At 33.2% G+C, this 12461-nt stretch overlaps 3 protein-coding genes across 3 annotated transcripts; all 3 read left to right on the top strand.

The window, feature by feature from the left end:
* Positions 1-440: 440 nt before the first annotated feature.
* On the top strand, positions 441-1878 carry LOC135122976 (retinol dehydrogenase 11-like). The gene is made up of 4 exons (XM_064047472.1): positions 441-646; positions 691-1014; positions 1074-1396; positions 1593-1878. Exons 1-4 carry the CDS (start codon positions 520-522, stop codon positions 1782-1784), a joined length of 966 nt encoding a protein of 321 aa, XP_063903542.1. The 5' UTR covers positions 441-519; the 3' UTR covers positions 1785-1878.
* Positions 1879-5411: 3533 nt separating this feature from the next.
* LOC135122975 (retinol dehydrogenase 12-like) lies at positions 5412-6688 on the top strand. Its single transcript, XM_064047471.1, has 4 exons — positions 5412-5585; positions 5633-5956; positions 6016-6338; positions 6393-6688. The coding sequence occupies exons 1-4, from the start codon at positions 5459-5461 to the stop codon at positions 6582-6584; spliced, it is 966 nt and encodes a 321-aa protein (XP_063903541.1). The 5' UTR covers positions 5412-5458; the 3' UTR covers positions 6585-6688.
* Positions 6689-7406: 718 nt separating this feature from the next.
* On the top strand, positions 7407-9083 carry LOC135123218 (retinol dehydrogenase 12-like). Its single transcript, XM_064047712.1, has 5 exons — positions 7407-7617; positions 8018-8080; positions 8131-8454; positions 8503-8825; positions 8892-9083. Exons 1-5 carry the CDS (start codon positions 7407-7409, stop codon positions 9081-9083), a joined length of 1113 nt encoding a protein of 370 aa, XP_063903782.1.
* Positions 9084-12461: the final 3378 nt, after the last annotated feature.

The following is a 12461-nucleotide window of genomic DNA, read 5'->3' as shown; positions in this document are numbered from 1 at the left end:
TCTTTTTATTGCAATTTTTTGTTGCAGTAAAACTATTTTAGGCATTTTCTTTTTAAACAACGTCGCAATGATATGTCAATCTGTCACAATGACAAATTATCTATGCTGACAAAATTAAAACATTTGTTTACTTGATTAAAAAATTGCGTCTAATATAATTCTTAAAGAAAAAATATCAAAGTCCACTTTACTATATAAAGATCGTGAATGGATAATAATTAAACATGCGATTTAAGTTGAAGTTCTTCGATGAGGAGGTGAGTAAAAGAGTAAAGAAATTACTTTAAAGCAAAATGTATAAGTATAACCAAAATTTCAAAAATTGAATAAATCACATTACGAAAAACAGTGCCAAGGCCGAACACCGAATCACAATCAATGGAATGCAGTTTAATCAAGTTTGGACGATGCATGATTATAATTTTTCATAAAAACTTGCTCCCGGATAAAAGCTGGTCGTACTACATAGATATATTACTTTAATGCAATTAGTAGCACGTCGACTGCTTAAAATTAACTATGTTTTGTTTAACGTGTGTGATTCTGGCTATATCTGTGTACATTTATATGCGTTTATCACGTGGTATCACCAGAAGTGCAACATGTCTTGTTGGCAAAACTGCCATCGTGACGGGCGCCAATTCAGGTCAGTAGAATTAAATGTCATTTCGCTTAATAAATGTGATTAAGGGATTGGCTATCACACCGTCCTGAATTTGGCTTCAAGAGGGTGCAGGGTGATTATGGCCGACGTAGCTGACATGACACAGTCAAAAGAAAAAATCATCGAGTACACCAACAACCCCAACATTGTGACTAAATTCGTGGATCTGGCGTCTCTTCAATCAGTAAGAGATTTCGCCTCCGATATCATAAAAACTGAAGACAGACTGGACATTTTGATTAACAACGCTGGAATTGGTCCATCCAGAGACAACAGAACTAAAGACGGTCTTCATCCTGTTATGCAGATCAACTATTTTGCTCCATTTCTACTGATTCATCTGCTTCTAGGTACCAGAGAACTCATTGATGCGAAAATTTTGTGAAATCGACGTGAATTTTATTTTTAGATTTGTTGAAGAAGTCTGCACCAAGTAGAATAGTTAACACGAGCTCCTGTTTTGCTTTTTTGAATACCTTGTCTGTGAAGAATTTAAATTTCGATGACAAGTATGGCAGATTTATAGATAAGTTTCTTAGTTACGCAAATTCGAAGTTTGCTCTGATAATAGCTTCTGATATTTATGCCGAGAGATTGAGAGGTACTGGTGTTACATGCAATACGATTCATCCAGGATTTGTTGCTACACCTATTATACCTAAAGTTTATAGCGTTGCTTCTAATGTGTTGATAAACACTGTAATATGGTTATACAACATTATTTACACGAAAGTGAGTTACTAGTACTTCTGACTTGTAAGTACTACGACTGCTAACAAATGGCAAACTATAGTGAAAAAATATTGTCCATCTTTTTCGAGTATTTTCGTCTATTCGAACTAAAGACAGATACACACGTTTGATGGCAGTCTCTTTTTGATTTTTCATTTTAAACTACTTTTTTTTCGTTAATTTTGACTTCTTTTAGTATCCCTGGGAAGGTTCACAAACTTTAGTGCATGTTGCTGTTTCGAAAAAGCTCGAAAAGGTAACTGGGAAGCATTTTTGGGACTGTAGACCTTTCATTAAGCCGCTGGGAGCAAATAATAAAAAATTTTGTGGCGAAATTTGGAAAGCAACGGAAGAGATTCTTAATCTGAAGCCGGAAGAAGGACTCTGAAATGTTGTACAGTTTTGTAGTTGTTGGAAAGTCTGTTAAAATGTTCTGCGTTTTTAATAAAATACGTTATTTAAATCCTCCCTATCTAATTTGGTGGTCTATTATTCTATAGTAACAAGCTAAAATTGGTAATTTTAAATCGTAAACGTTTGGTGTTACTTTTGGAGTCCTAGAGGGGTCACATTGTGGGCAGATTCTATTTTTATTTTTTGTTAATGATTTACAATCTGACCTAGATAATATGTATAAACAATGTTTGTAATACCCGTACTTCTAAAATCTTCAAAATTCCTTTGCCAACAGCAAATTTATCAGTAATAATCCAGTTAGAAGATTTATGGAATTAGGAAATAAATTTACCTCCTTTAATGTAGAATCAAAACCTTTATTTAGAAAATTTTGCCTGATTTAGAAGTATACAAGGTTAAGTTCTAAGGGCGCCAGCAAGTTGTTAAATATTGATTATTACTCATCTGTTAGCAGCCAGAATTACCAAAGAATTATTATTATTTTATAAAATTAAAAACGAATTTATTATTGTAAATTTTGGAGATTTTTTGTATTATTTTTTAAATATTTTTAGTCAAGTGAAAAAGCTTTCAGTGATCGAAAAACTGAATAATAGAAGAATCAAAAAATTTAAAAACCGAAAAATTGAAAAAACCAGAAACTAAAAGGTTGCCAGGACTGACAATGTTGAAAAAATAGAGAAATCGAAAACTTGAAAAACGTAGAATATCGAATAATCTTATAAATCGAAAACTATGATGTCAAGAAATTGAAAAATCGGCTAATTGCAAATTGAAACATCGAAAAATTGAAAAATCGAAACATCGAAAAATTTGACAATCGAAAAATCGAAATATCGAAATATAGAAAAATTCAGAAACTGAGACATCGAGAAATCAAAAAATCAGATCGAGAAATCGAGAAGTCGAAAAATCGAGAAGTTCAAAAATTGAAAAATTGAGAAAGTGAAATGGGTCAAAATCGAAAAATCGAAAAGTTAAGAATTGAAAAATTGATAAATCGAGAAATCAACTAATTGAAAAATCGAAAAATTTTAAAAATAAAAAATTGAAAAATCGGAAATTAAAAATTCGAAAAATGAAAAATTGAAATATAGAGAAATCGACAAATCTAAAATTTATAAATCTGCACAATTAAAATAGCAAAAAATTGAAAAAAAAATAAATCTAGAAACCGAAAAGTGGAATATAGATAATAAAATATCGAAAAATTTTAAAACCAAAAAATCGAGATATCGGAACGCCAATGTTTAAAAAATTGAAAATCAAAATCGAAACATCGAAAAACTGGAAAATCGAAAAATCGAAATATAGAAAAATTTAAAAACTGAGACATCGAGAAATCGAAAAATTAGAAAATCGAGAAATTGAAAAATCCAAATTCGAGAAATCCAAAAATCGAAAAATTAAAAATTGTTAAATCGAAAAATTGAACGATCAAAACTTTAAACATCCTAATTTGAATAAATCGAGAAATCAAAAAATTGAAAAATCCAGCTATTTTAAAAATGAAAAATTGAAAAATCGGCAATTTATAGATTCGAAAAATGAAAAATTGAAATATGGAAGAACAGAAAACTAGAGAAATCGACGAATCTAAAATCTTAATAGCTGAATAATTAAAACATCGAAAAATTGAGAAAGCAAAAAATGAAAAAATAAAAAATCCAAAAAAATCTAGAAATCGAAAAATCCAAAGGCGAAAAGTCGAAGAATCGAAAAATGCCAAAACTGACATTGAAAAATTGACAAATAGAAGAAAAATAGAAAAATCCCAAGACTAAATGAAATATCCAAAAATTGATAAATTAAAAAATTGAAAAATCGAAAAATTGAAGAATTGAAGAACTGAAAAATCGAAAAGTCGAGAACTCCAAAAATCGAAAAACTGAGAAAGTGAAAAAGGTCAAATCGAAAAATCGCATAATTAAAATTTGAAAAAAGAAGAATTGGAAAATGGAAAATTAAAAAAAGGGAAAAATGAAAATTGAAATACAGAAGAGCTGCAAACTCGAGAAATCGACAAATCTAAAATTTTAAAAGCTGAAAAATTAAATTGAATGCTTAAAAATTTGAGAAATCGAAATATGAAGTAATTGAAAAATGAAAACTCTGAATTTTAAAAAATGAAAAATTGAATATCAAAAAAAATTTCGAAATCGAAAAATCCAGAAGTTGAAAAATCGAAAAGGCGAAGAATCGAATTAGTGATAAATTCCAAAACAGAAATATTGAAAAATTGAAAAATCTGAAGACTGAAAGAATTACCTAAAAATTGGGAAATTAAAAAATTGAAAAATCCGAAAAATAAAAAAACAGAGTCGAAAAATCGGAAATTTTAAAAATCGAAAATTGAAAAATCAAAAGCCTGAAAAGTCGAAAAATTGAAGAATTCAATAACTGAAAAATCGGAAAGTCGAAAAACTGTGCAAGCGAAATTGGTCAAAGTCGAAAAATCGAAAAGTTAAAAATTGAAAATTTTTTAAACGGAGAAAATGTACAATCTAAACATCCAAATTTGAATAAATCGAGAAATCAAAAAATTGAAAAATCGAAAAATTTAAAAAAAGAAAAATTAAAAAATTCGAAAATAAAAAATTGAAATATAGAAGAACTGAAAACTCTAGAAATCGGCAAATCTAAAATTTTAAAACCTGAAAAATTAAAATATCGAAATTGAGAAAACAATATGAAACAACCGAAAAAATGAAAAATGTAAAGTTTAGAAAACGAAAAACTGAAAATCCAAAAAAAAATTTTGAAATCGAAAAATCAAAAAAGCAAATTGGAAAAATCGAAAAACTGAAAAATCAAGAATCGAAACTTTGGAAAGTCAAAAAAAGAAGATCATAACGTATCCAAAAAATGCAAAAAACTACATGTTTGTTAATTTGAAAAATTTTGTTTAATGCCAAAATGTTCACGTATTCGTTGTAAAGTCCCACCAAGCAATTCTTTCCCGCAGCGATTATGGTCGAAACCGGTTTCTTTGCAGCGAGGTGTATCAGATTAGTCAAACTGCTTTCAAACGCTTAAGAGTCCATATTGGCCCGAGGGTTCTCGGGTCTGTAGATCAAACAAGTATGCAACACACTATACACATTTACTGATTCTTGTGTAAAATTAAAATGCAGAGGGGATGAAAGTTCTATCTACATAACATTAGAGTAATTTTCCATAATTATCTATTTACATTATTTATTATTTTAAAATGAATTATTTAATATTCTCCCAGTGCTTGCAATTAAAGATCAACAACTACTTAGAACTTGAAAACCTTGGGCATCTGTACCTATGCACTTTTACAGTGCATTTGCTAGAAATTATACTTGATGAAAGCTGTTACTAGACATTATACATATTTACAAACTTGTTTACATATTTGTTCTAAACTTTTCGCATCCGAATCATGGCCATGACACGACTTCCGTTGTTTTTCCGGTGCGACTAGACGTTGCACATAACTTTGCAATATTATTTTTTTTTTGAGGAAGTTCCCTAAAGATTTAAAAACTTGCATTGAAATAGACCGGTTTCAGTGAACACCTGTTGATAAAAAACAAGGTCATGGTAATTTTTTTTTAACTTGCATTTAGTTTGCTTTTAAATTTGACTTAGACGTGTGTAGACCGTCGTAAGAACACCATGTTTGGGTTAATATTCCTGACTCTGGCAATAAGCTTATACATTTATATGCGTCTATCCCGCGGTATCACCAGAAGTGCGTCATGTCTTGTAGGCAAAACTGCCATCGTTACGGGCGCTAATTCTGGTAAGCTGAACTTCATGTAATTTCGTTTAATAATAAATGCGATTAAGGGATTGGTTATCAAACTGTTCTGAATTTGGCTTCAAGAGGGTGCAGGGTGATTATGGCTGACGTAGCTGACATGACACAGTCAAAAGAAAAAATCATCGAGTACACCAACAACCCCAACATCGTGACTAAATTCGTGGATCTGGCGTCTCTACAATCAGTCAGAGATTTTGCTTCTGACATTGTAAAAAGCGAGGAAAAATTGGACATTTTGATTAACAACGCTGGAATTAGTATATCCAAAGAAAACAGGACCAAAGATGGCCTTCACCCAGTCATGCAAATCAACTATTTCGGACCTTTTCTGCTAACCCATTTGCTTTTAGGTGGTAACCAGTTGATCTGAAAAATACAAAGTTGATTTTTATTTTTATTTTATTTTAAGATTTGTTGAAGAAATCAGCTCCAAGTAGAATAGTTAGCACGAGCTCTTCGTTCGCTTTTTTGAATACTTTGTCTGTGAAGAATTTAAATTTCAATGACAAACGTGGTCTATTTATTGAAAGATTTCATAGTTACGCAAATTCAAAACTCGCTCTAATAATAGCTTCTGATATTTTGGCCGAGAAATTAAAAGGAACCGGTGTTACATGTAACACGATTCATCCAGGTTTCGTTGCTACTCCCATCATGCCAAAACTCTATTCTCTTACAGAAAATATATTTTTGAACAGCATTACGCGGTTGTACTGGATATTTTACGCGAAAGTCAGTAATGTCGTTTTTGAGTTGACTTTAACTGCTAATTTTGATTTATTGCAGAATCCATGGGAAGGTTCGCAAACTTTAGTGCACGTTGCTGTTTCGAAAAAGCTCGAAAAAGTGACTGGGAAGTATTTTTGGGACTGTAAGCCTTTTTTTAAACCGCCAGCAGCCAATAATAAACAATTTTGTAAGGAGATTTGGAAGGCCACGGAGGAGCTTGTTAATTTGAAGCCCGAAGAAAAACTTTAGTGGTGTTATTCTTATCATGTAACTGTATTTGTTTATTTTGTTGATAAGACTATTAGTCACAAATATAAATACATTTTTTTATTTCTGTGATTAAAAAATCGAGGTCTTGCAGACAGTTAAATAAAGATAAGCAAATCGTCTATACTTTGTATGCACGTCGACTGTTTAACGATAACCATGTTGTGGTTAACATTTGCCATACTGGCTTTAATTTTATACATTTTTATGCGTCTATCCTGTGGTGTTACCAGAAGTGTGTAACACTTGCAAACCATCGCGTTTATTAGAGGCAACCGACGCATTTTTCTGATGGGAACTTTTCCAGAAAACGGAGATGTCATTTCTGTTGAATAATGGTTTATTACTCCGTCCAATCTTACTACCCAAAATTCCGAAATTACCCCGCAATATCCGTCCGTACCCAAGTTCCCAAAAATCCCCATAGACCGAGCACGTTTTCGGTTTGATGCACTTTATACAATGGGCCCCAGCAATAACGTGGAAACCCATCGTTTAGAGTTGTAAAATTGAAACGTTCTTGATCGAAGCCATTAAGCACCAGATATGTCAGTCTTTGACGCGGAACTTATTCGTAGAGATAGATGATTTTCCTCGATTGTAGATATGGTAATGGTAAATAGTAATAGGGTTTTTTTTGAGAAAACAGCTTTAGTTTCGGCCGGACAGATTGTCTCGCTTCCGGATTTGTAGAGGCGTGTTTTGCATTGCCGCCTCGAGCATGGGCCGAAGAAATCGGCCAGCAAATTCCGAAGTGGGATAATTTTTATTAGGGTTCGAGATAGGAAATTCTCACCGTTTACAATGGGCGAAGAGTACATCTGTAACTTGTGTTTGTGTTGTAAGCCGATTGTACGGGAAGGATATTTCTATGAATTGGACGAATTTGCCGACAGACCACCCGCTCAAAGTCCTTGCTCGCTTTTTAGGTCAAAGCTGTGGGAAAAAGCCCCCTGCGCGAAACCGCCCCCGAACGGAGGTGGTTGGCTAAGAAGTACCCCCTCTAATCAGGAAGGTACGACTTGGCTTCAAAATTTTGTCCAAAAATTTAGTTACTGTTTCGGTTCTGAAGTGGTCGGTCGGGAACTTCTCCTGCGGGTTGATCTTTGTGTTTTTGTGTAGGTTTGTGTTAAATTGTCAGCTTTTAATTTAAATTCAGTTTGTGTTCATAGTTAAGGTTGTCTTTGTTTTTGTGTTTTGTTTTAATAATTTTTCAAACGTGTGCGATTAATAAAGGAGGCTGGTCGAAACTACTCTGTAGTTTTCTTCCTTTTTTTTGACAACCCCTCTTTGCGGTTCGCGACTTCAACAGTGAATTATGTGACCTGGTGTCGACGCCGCCATCAAAAAGGTAAGAGCAATCATTTTGTTTATTCTCACACTAATATTGTTGGGACCCACACCGGTCTGGCTAGACCGGGTTACAAGTGCATCATGTCTTATGGGTAAAACTGCCATTGTTACTGGGGCCAATTCAGGTAGGTAAGCCAATTGTCAATGATTCCATTTAATGATAATTTTGATTAAGGAATTGGTTATCAAACTGTTCTGAATTTGGCTTCACGAGGGTGTAGGGTGATTATGGCCGATGTAGCTGATATGACGAAGTCAAAAGCAAAAGTCATAGAATACACGAATAATCCAAACATCGTGACGAAATTTTTAGACCTGGCGTCTTTACAGTCAGTGCGAGATTTTGCCTCCGACGTCATCAAAAGTGAAGACAGACTGGACATGTTGATTAACAACGCTGGAATTTTTATAACCAAAGAGAACAGAACCAACGATGGTCTTCACCCAGTCATGCAGATCAACTACTTTGGTCCATTTCTGCTAATTCATTTGCTTATAGGTAGTAGACAATTTATTAAGGTGAAATTTGGATTCTAAATTTTTTCAGATTTGTTGAAGAAAACAGCCCCGAGTAGGATAGTGAGCACGAGCTCTTCAGTAGCCTTTTTCAACAATTTATCTATAGATAATTTAAATTTCAACGACAAATCTGGTCGATTCATTGATAGATTTCGTGGTTATGGAAATTCTAAATTTGCTCTAATAATAGCGTCTGATATTATTGCCGAGAGGTTAAAAGGAACCGGGGTTACATGTAACACGATTCATCCAGGATACGTTGCTACTCCCATAATGCCTAAACTGTATTCAGTTACAGAAAATATATTTTTGAACACCCTTATACGCTGGTACTGGATGATTTACACGAAGGTGAAATTTTTTGATTTTTGATTTACACCACTGTTTTTTTTTTTTGGTCATTCTGTATATTTGTAGTGTCCATGGGAAGGTTCACAAACTTTAGTGCACGTTGCCCTTTCGAAAAAGCTCGAAAAGGTAATTGGGAAGTATTTTTGGGATTGTAAACCGTTCATCAAACCATGGGGAGCAAATAATAAACGGTTTTGTAACCAGATTTGGCAAGCAACGGAACAGATTGTTAGTTTGAAACCCGAAGAAAAACTCTGAACTGGTCGTATTTTTATTTTTTCTGTTAATGTTTACGCATTCTGTATTATAAAAGTGTAATCGGTTTCAAGTTCAGGTTCGTGATAATTGATTTATTTATAGTTGTTGCAAAATGTGCGTAAAATAAAAGCTGTTTCTGCGTGATTGACATTCAACATTTATTGATAATTAAAATGTGCATATAAAATAAGTTGAGTTGTTATCGTAACTTTAGTAATTTTCTTCAGTGACTAGGAAAAAAGGGACTATAAAAATATTTCTTGAAACTAGTACAAAACCAGAAAGAAGAAGAAAAACTTGTTCGAAAATATATTATATGGTTGGTTTTTTGCTTCATTTAGAAATAATAAATCTTCCATCAAGAACAAAAAAAATGTTGGTAGCAGTTTTTGGAGAAAACAGTGTCCAAGTTTAAAATATACAAAATAAAGTATAAGTTAATGCAAACAATGCAACATTTGCTATACTTGCGCCGGTTTCTATTAATATTCATTTACCGAACCGCAAAAACTGTGTTGTTAATGTTTACTGATAAGGATAACTTTGTGTTTGTGTCATTGTTGAATAACATTGTCTGAAGATTAGTTTGATTTATCTATTTAAATGATGATGGGTACGATGATTTGATAATGGTATTCAGTACTACAATGAACGTTGATATGTCGATACAGTCGTTAAAAAACATGACATTTCCACACTCGTTTAGGTGTTAAAAAATACAAATAAAAAAAAGTGCATTATCGATAGGCTTTAATTCATGAAATTGTTTCTTATTTCGTTCGTAAATGTTCAATTATAATAAGTGTATTTATTCGAGTATATGCAACCAAATATACATTTGACAGATGGCTAATTTGAAGTCACGGCAAAAATTCAAATTTTTTAGGTAATTGTTTTGGAAAGTGTAATATAAACCTGAATTTATATTCAGAATATCATGATTCCTGATAATTCAGTGAAACTTCGCTGCAATTTCAGCACCTGTGCAATTACAATCTAATCATAAATTTTCATAAAAAAGAATAATAAAATCACACTACTATTATAATTCGTTTACTGAAGTTTTGTAAAATTGTGTTGTTTCTTTTTAAAATGTGTTAGCAGTTTAAAGAATTTTCTTCCATTATTTCACATAAACAAACATATAATTTATGGTTTCGTTTTGATTGTAGTCTGTCAATTTTGGGTTTTGATTAGGAAGAATGGAATGACATAAAATGTGTAATTGGGTGCACAATTTAATTTGTGTCTTCTAATTTTTAAAGATTTCGATCATCGATACAATATTGTAACCATTTCTTCAGTTAAATAACTATTACAGAATTTTCTCATTCGAGGTAAAGACACATTTCTAAATATACTGTAAATTTAGAGAAGTCAGGAAAGCTCATAGCTTTGTTTAAATTTAGTGTTTTCTACAACTGAATTTCAATTGAAATTTTGCGTCATGTTGTAATTGTAGATAGAATTATTGTTTGATTTATTTTTTTTAAATAATAACTTATAATTAATTACGTTGCTCATACTAGAATTAACAATATAAAATGTTTCGACAAAATGTTCAACTCACTTAAGAACTATTTCAAAGCACTAAAAATTCCCTTATAAATAATGACACTTTTGTAATTTTTTTTTCCAAGTTCTTTAATTTTCGAAAATGTTTTGGAAATATGTACGAATTGCGATATATAGAAACTAGTCACAGTGTAAGAGAAAAAAGGAAAGTTTTACCTGCTTAAAAAAGACAGTTGTGGTCCCCGAGAAGGTTTCACATTCTTTAAAAAGTAAGACAGTTGGGGCACCCTGAAAGGGTACACCTTCCGTAAAAAACACAGTTGGGACCCCCCAGATGGTTATATATTCTACAAAAAAATCAATTGGAACTCCCGAGAAGGATTCAAATGCTTAGGAAAAAAAATGGGACATCCGATGAAGTTTCACTTTCTGAAAGAAGCAGGCAGTTAGGATCGCTGAGAAGGTTTCACCTTTTTAAAAAAAAGCCAGTTGGAGCCCCCGAGAAGGCTTGACTTTCTGCAAAAAAAGACAGTTGGGACCCCCAACAAGGTTTCACCATTAAAAAAAAGACATTTGGGTACCCTGAGAAGATTTCAGATTCATAAAAAAGCCGTTGAGGCCCTCGAGAAGGTTTAACATTCTCAAAAAAAAAACAGTTGGGGCCCTGGAGAAGATTTCATGTTCTTAAAAAAACATTTGGGGCCCTCGAGAAGGTTTTTACATTCTTCAAAAAAAAAAAAACAGTTGAAACCTTCTTAACAAAAGGACAAATTGGGGCCCCCAAGAAGGTTCACCTTCTTTAAGAAAAAAACAGTTGGGACCTCCGAGAAGGTTCACCTTCTTCAATAAAAAGACAAGTGGAATCCCCGGGTAGGTTTTACCTTAAAAAAAGACAGTTGGGGCCCCTGGGAAGATTTTACATTCTTAAAAAAATCAGTTGGGGCTCTTGAGAAGGTTTCACATTCATAAAAAAAACAGTAGGGAACCTGGAGAAGATTCACCTTCTTTAAGCAAAACACAGTTGGGGCCCCTGAGAAAGTTCATTTTCTTTAAGAAAAAGACAGTTGGGACCCTCGAGAAGGTTTTACCTTTAAAAAAAAAGTTAGTTGGGGCCGCCGAGAAGATTATAGATTGTTAAAAAAAACTGTTGGGATCCTCGAGAAGGGTTCACATTCTTTAGAAAAACGCAGTTGAGGTTCCCGAGAAAGTTCACCTTCTTTACGAAAAACACGGTTGGGATCCTCGAGAAGGTTCACCTTCTTCAATAAAAAGACAACCGGAATCCCCGAGAAGGTTTTACCTTAAAAAAAGACAGTTGTGGCCCTCGACAAGGTTCGCCCTTTTTAAGAAAACATAGTTGGGGTTCCCGAGAAGGTTCACGTTCTTAAAAAAAGCAGTTGGGGCCACAGAAAAGGTTTTACATTCTAAAAAAAACAGTTGAGGCCTTGGAGAAGATTCACCATCTTTAAAAAAAAGACAGTTGCGGCCCTCGAGAAGGTTTTACCTTAAAAAAAAAGTCAGTTGGGGCCTCCGGGAAGATTTCGCATTCTTAAAAAAATCAGTTGGGGCTCTTGAGAAAGTTTCATTTTAATAAAAAAAACAGTAGGGAACCTGGAGAGCATTCACCTTTTTTAAGAAAAACACAGTCGGGGCCCCCCAGAAGGTTCACTTTCTTTAAGAAAAAGACAGTCGAGACCCCCGAGAAGGTTCACCTTCGTTAAGAAAAACACATTTGATGCCCCCCAGAAGGTTCATCTTCTTTAAGAAAAACACAGTTGTGGCCCCCGACAAGGTCCACCCTTTTTAAGAAAATATAGGTGGGGTTCCCGAGAAGGTTCACCTTTTTAAAAAAAGCAGTTGAGG

The sequence above is a fragment of the Zophobas morio genome, unplaced genomic scaffold, assembly GCF_036711695.1.
Source record: "Zophobas morio isolate AGI-343-1 ecotype UQ-CSIRO unplaced genomic scaffold, CSIRO_AGI_Zmor_V1 ptg000006l, whole genome shotgun sequence".
Taxonomy (NCBI): Eukaryota; Metazoa; Arthropoda; class Insecta; order Coleoptera; family Tenebrionidae; genus Zophobas; species Zophobas morio.
Note: the sequence above shows the minus strand (reverse complement) of the source record. Positions and strands in the feature narration are given on the sequence as shown.

What these genes read in the sequence shown, in the direction of transcription:
- LOC135122975 (XM_064047471.1), top strand. Translation starts at nt 5,459, where the DNA reads ATGTTTGGGTTAATATTCCTGACTCTGGCAATAAGCTTATACATTTAT. An exon ending in CGTTACGGGCGCTAATTCTG is followed by an intron (nt 5,586 to 5,632) that starts GTAAGCTGAACT and finishes AATGCGATTAAG; the next exon opens with GGATTGGTTATCAAACTGTT. An exon ending in ACTGGATATTTTACGCGAAA is followed by an intron (nt 6,339 to 6,392) that starts GTCAGTAATGTC and finishes GATTTATTGCAG; the next exon opens with AATCCATGGGAAGGTTCGCA.
- LOC135123218 (XM_064047712.1), top strand. Translation starts at nt 7,407, where the DNA reads ATGGGCGAAGAGTACATCTGTAACTTGTGTTTGTGTTGTAAGCCGATT. An exon ending in TGTTACTGGGGCCAATTCAG is followed by an intron (nt 8,081 to 8,130) that starts GTAGGTAAGCCA and finishes ATTTTGATTAAG; the next exon opens with GAATTGGTTATCAAACTGTT. An exon ending in GCTAATTCATTTGCTTATAG is followed by an intron (nt 8,455 to 8,502) that starts GTAGTAGACAAT and finishes AAATTTTTTCAG; the next exon opens with ATTTGTTGAAGAAAACAGCC.
- LOC135122976 (XM_064047472.1), top strand. Translation starts at nt 520, where the DNA reads ATGTTTTGTTTAACGTGTGTGATTCTGGCTATATCTGTGTACATTTAT. An exon ending in CGTGACGGGCGCCAATTCAG is followed by an intron (nt 647 to 690) that starts GTCAGTAGAATT and finishes AATGTGATTAAG; the next exon opens with GGATTGGCTATCACACCGTC. An exon ending in ACTGATTCATCTGCTTCTAG is followed by an intron (nt 1,015 to 1,073) that starts GTACCAGAGAAC and finishes TTTTATTTTTAG; the next exon opens with ATTTGTTGAAGAAGTCTGCA.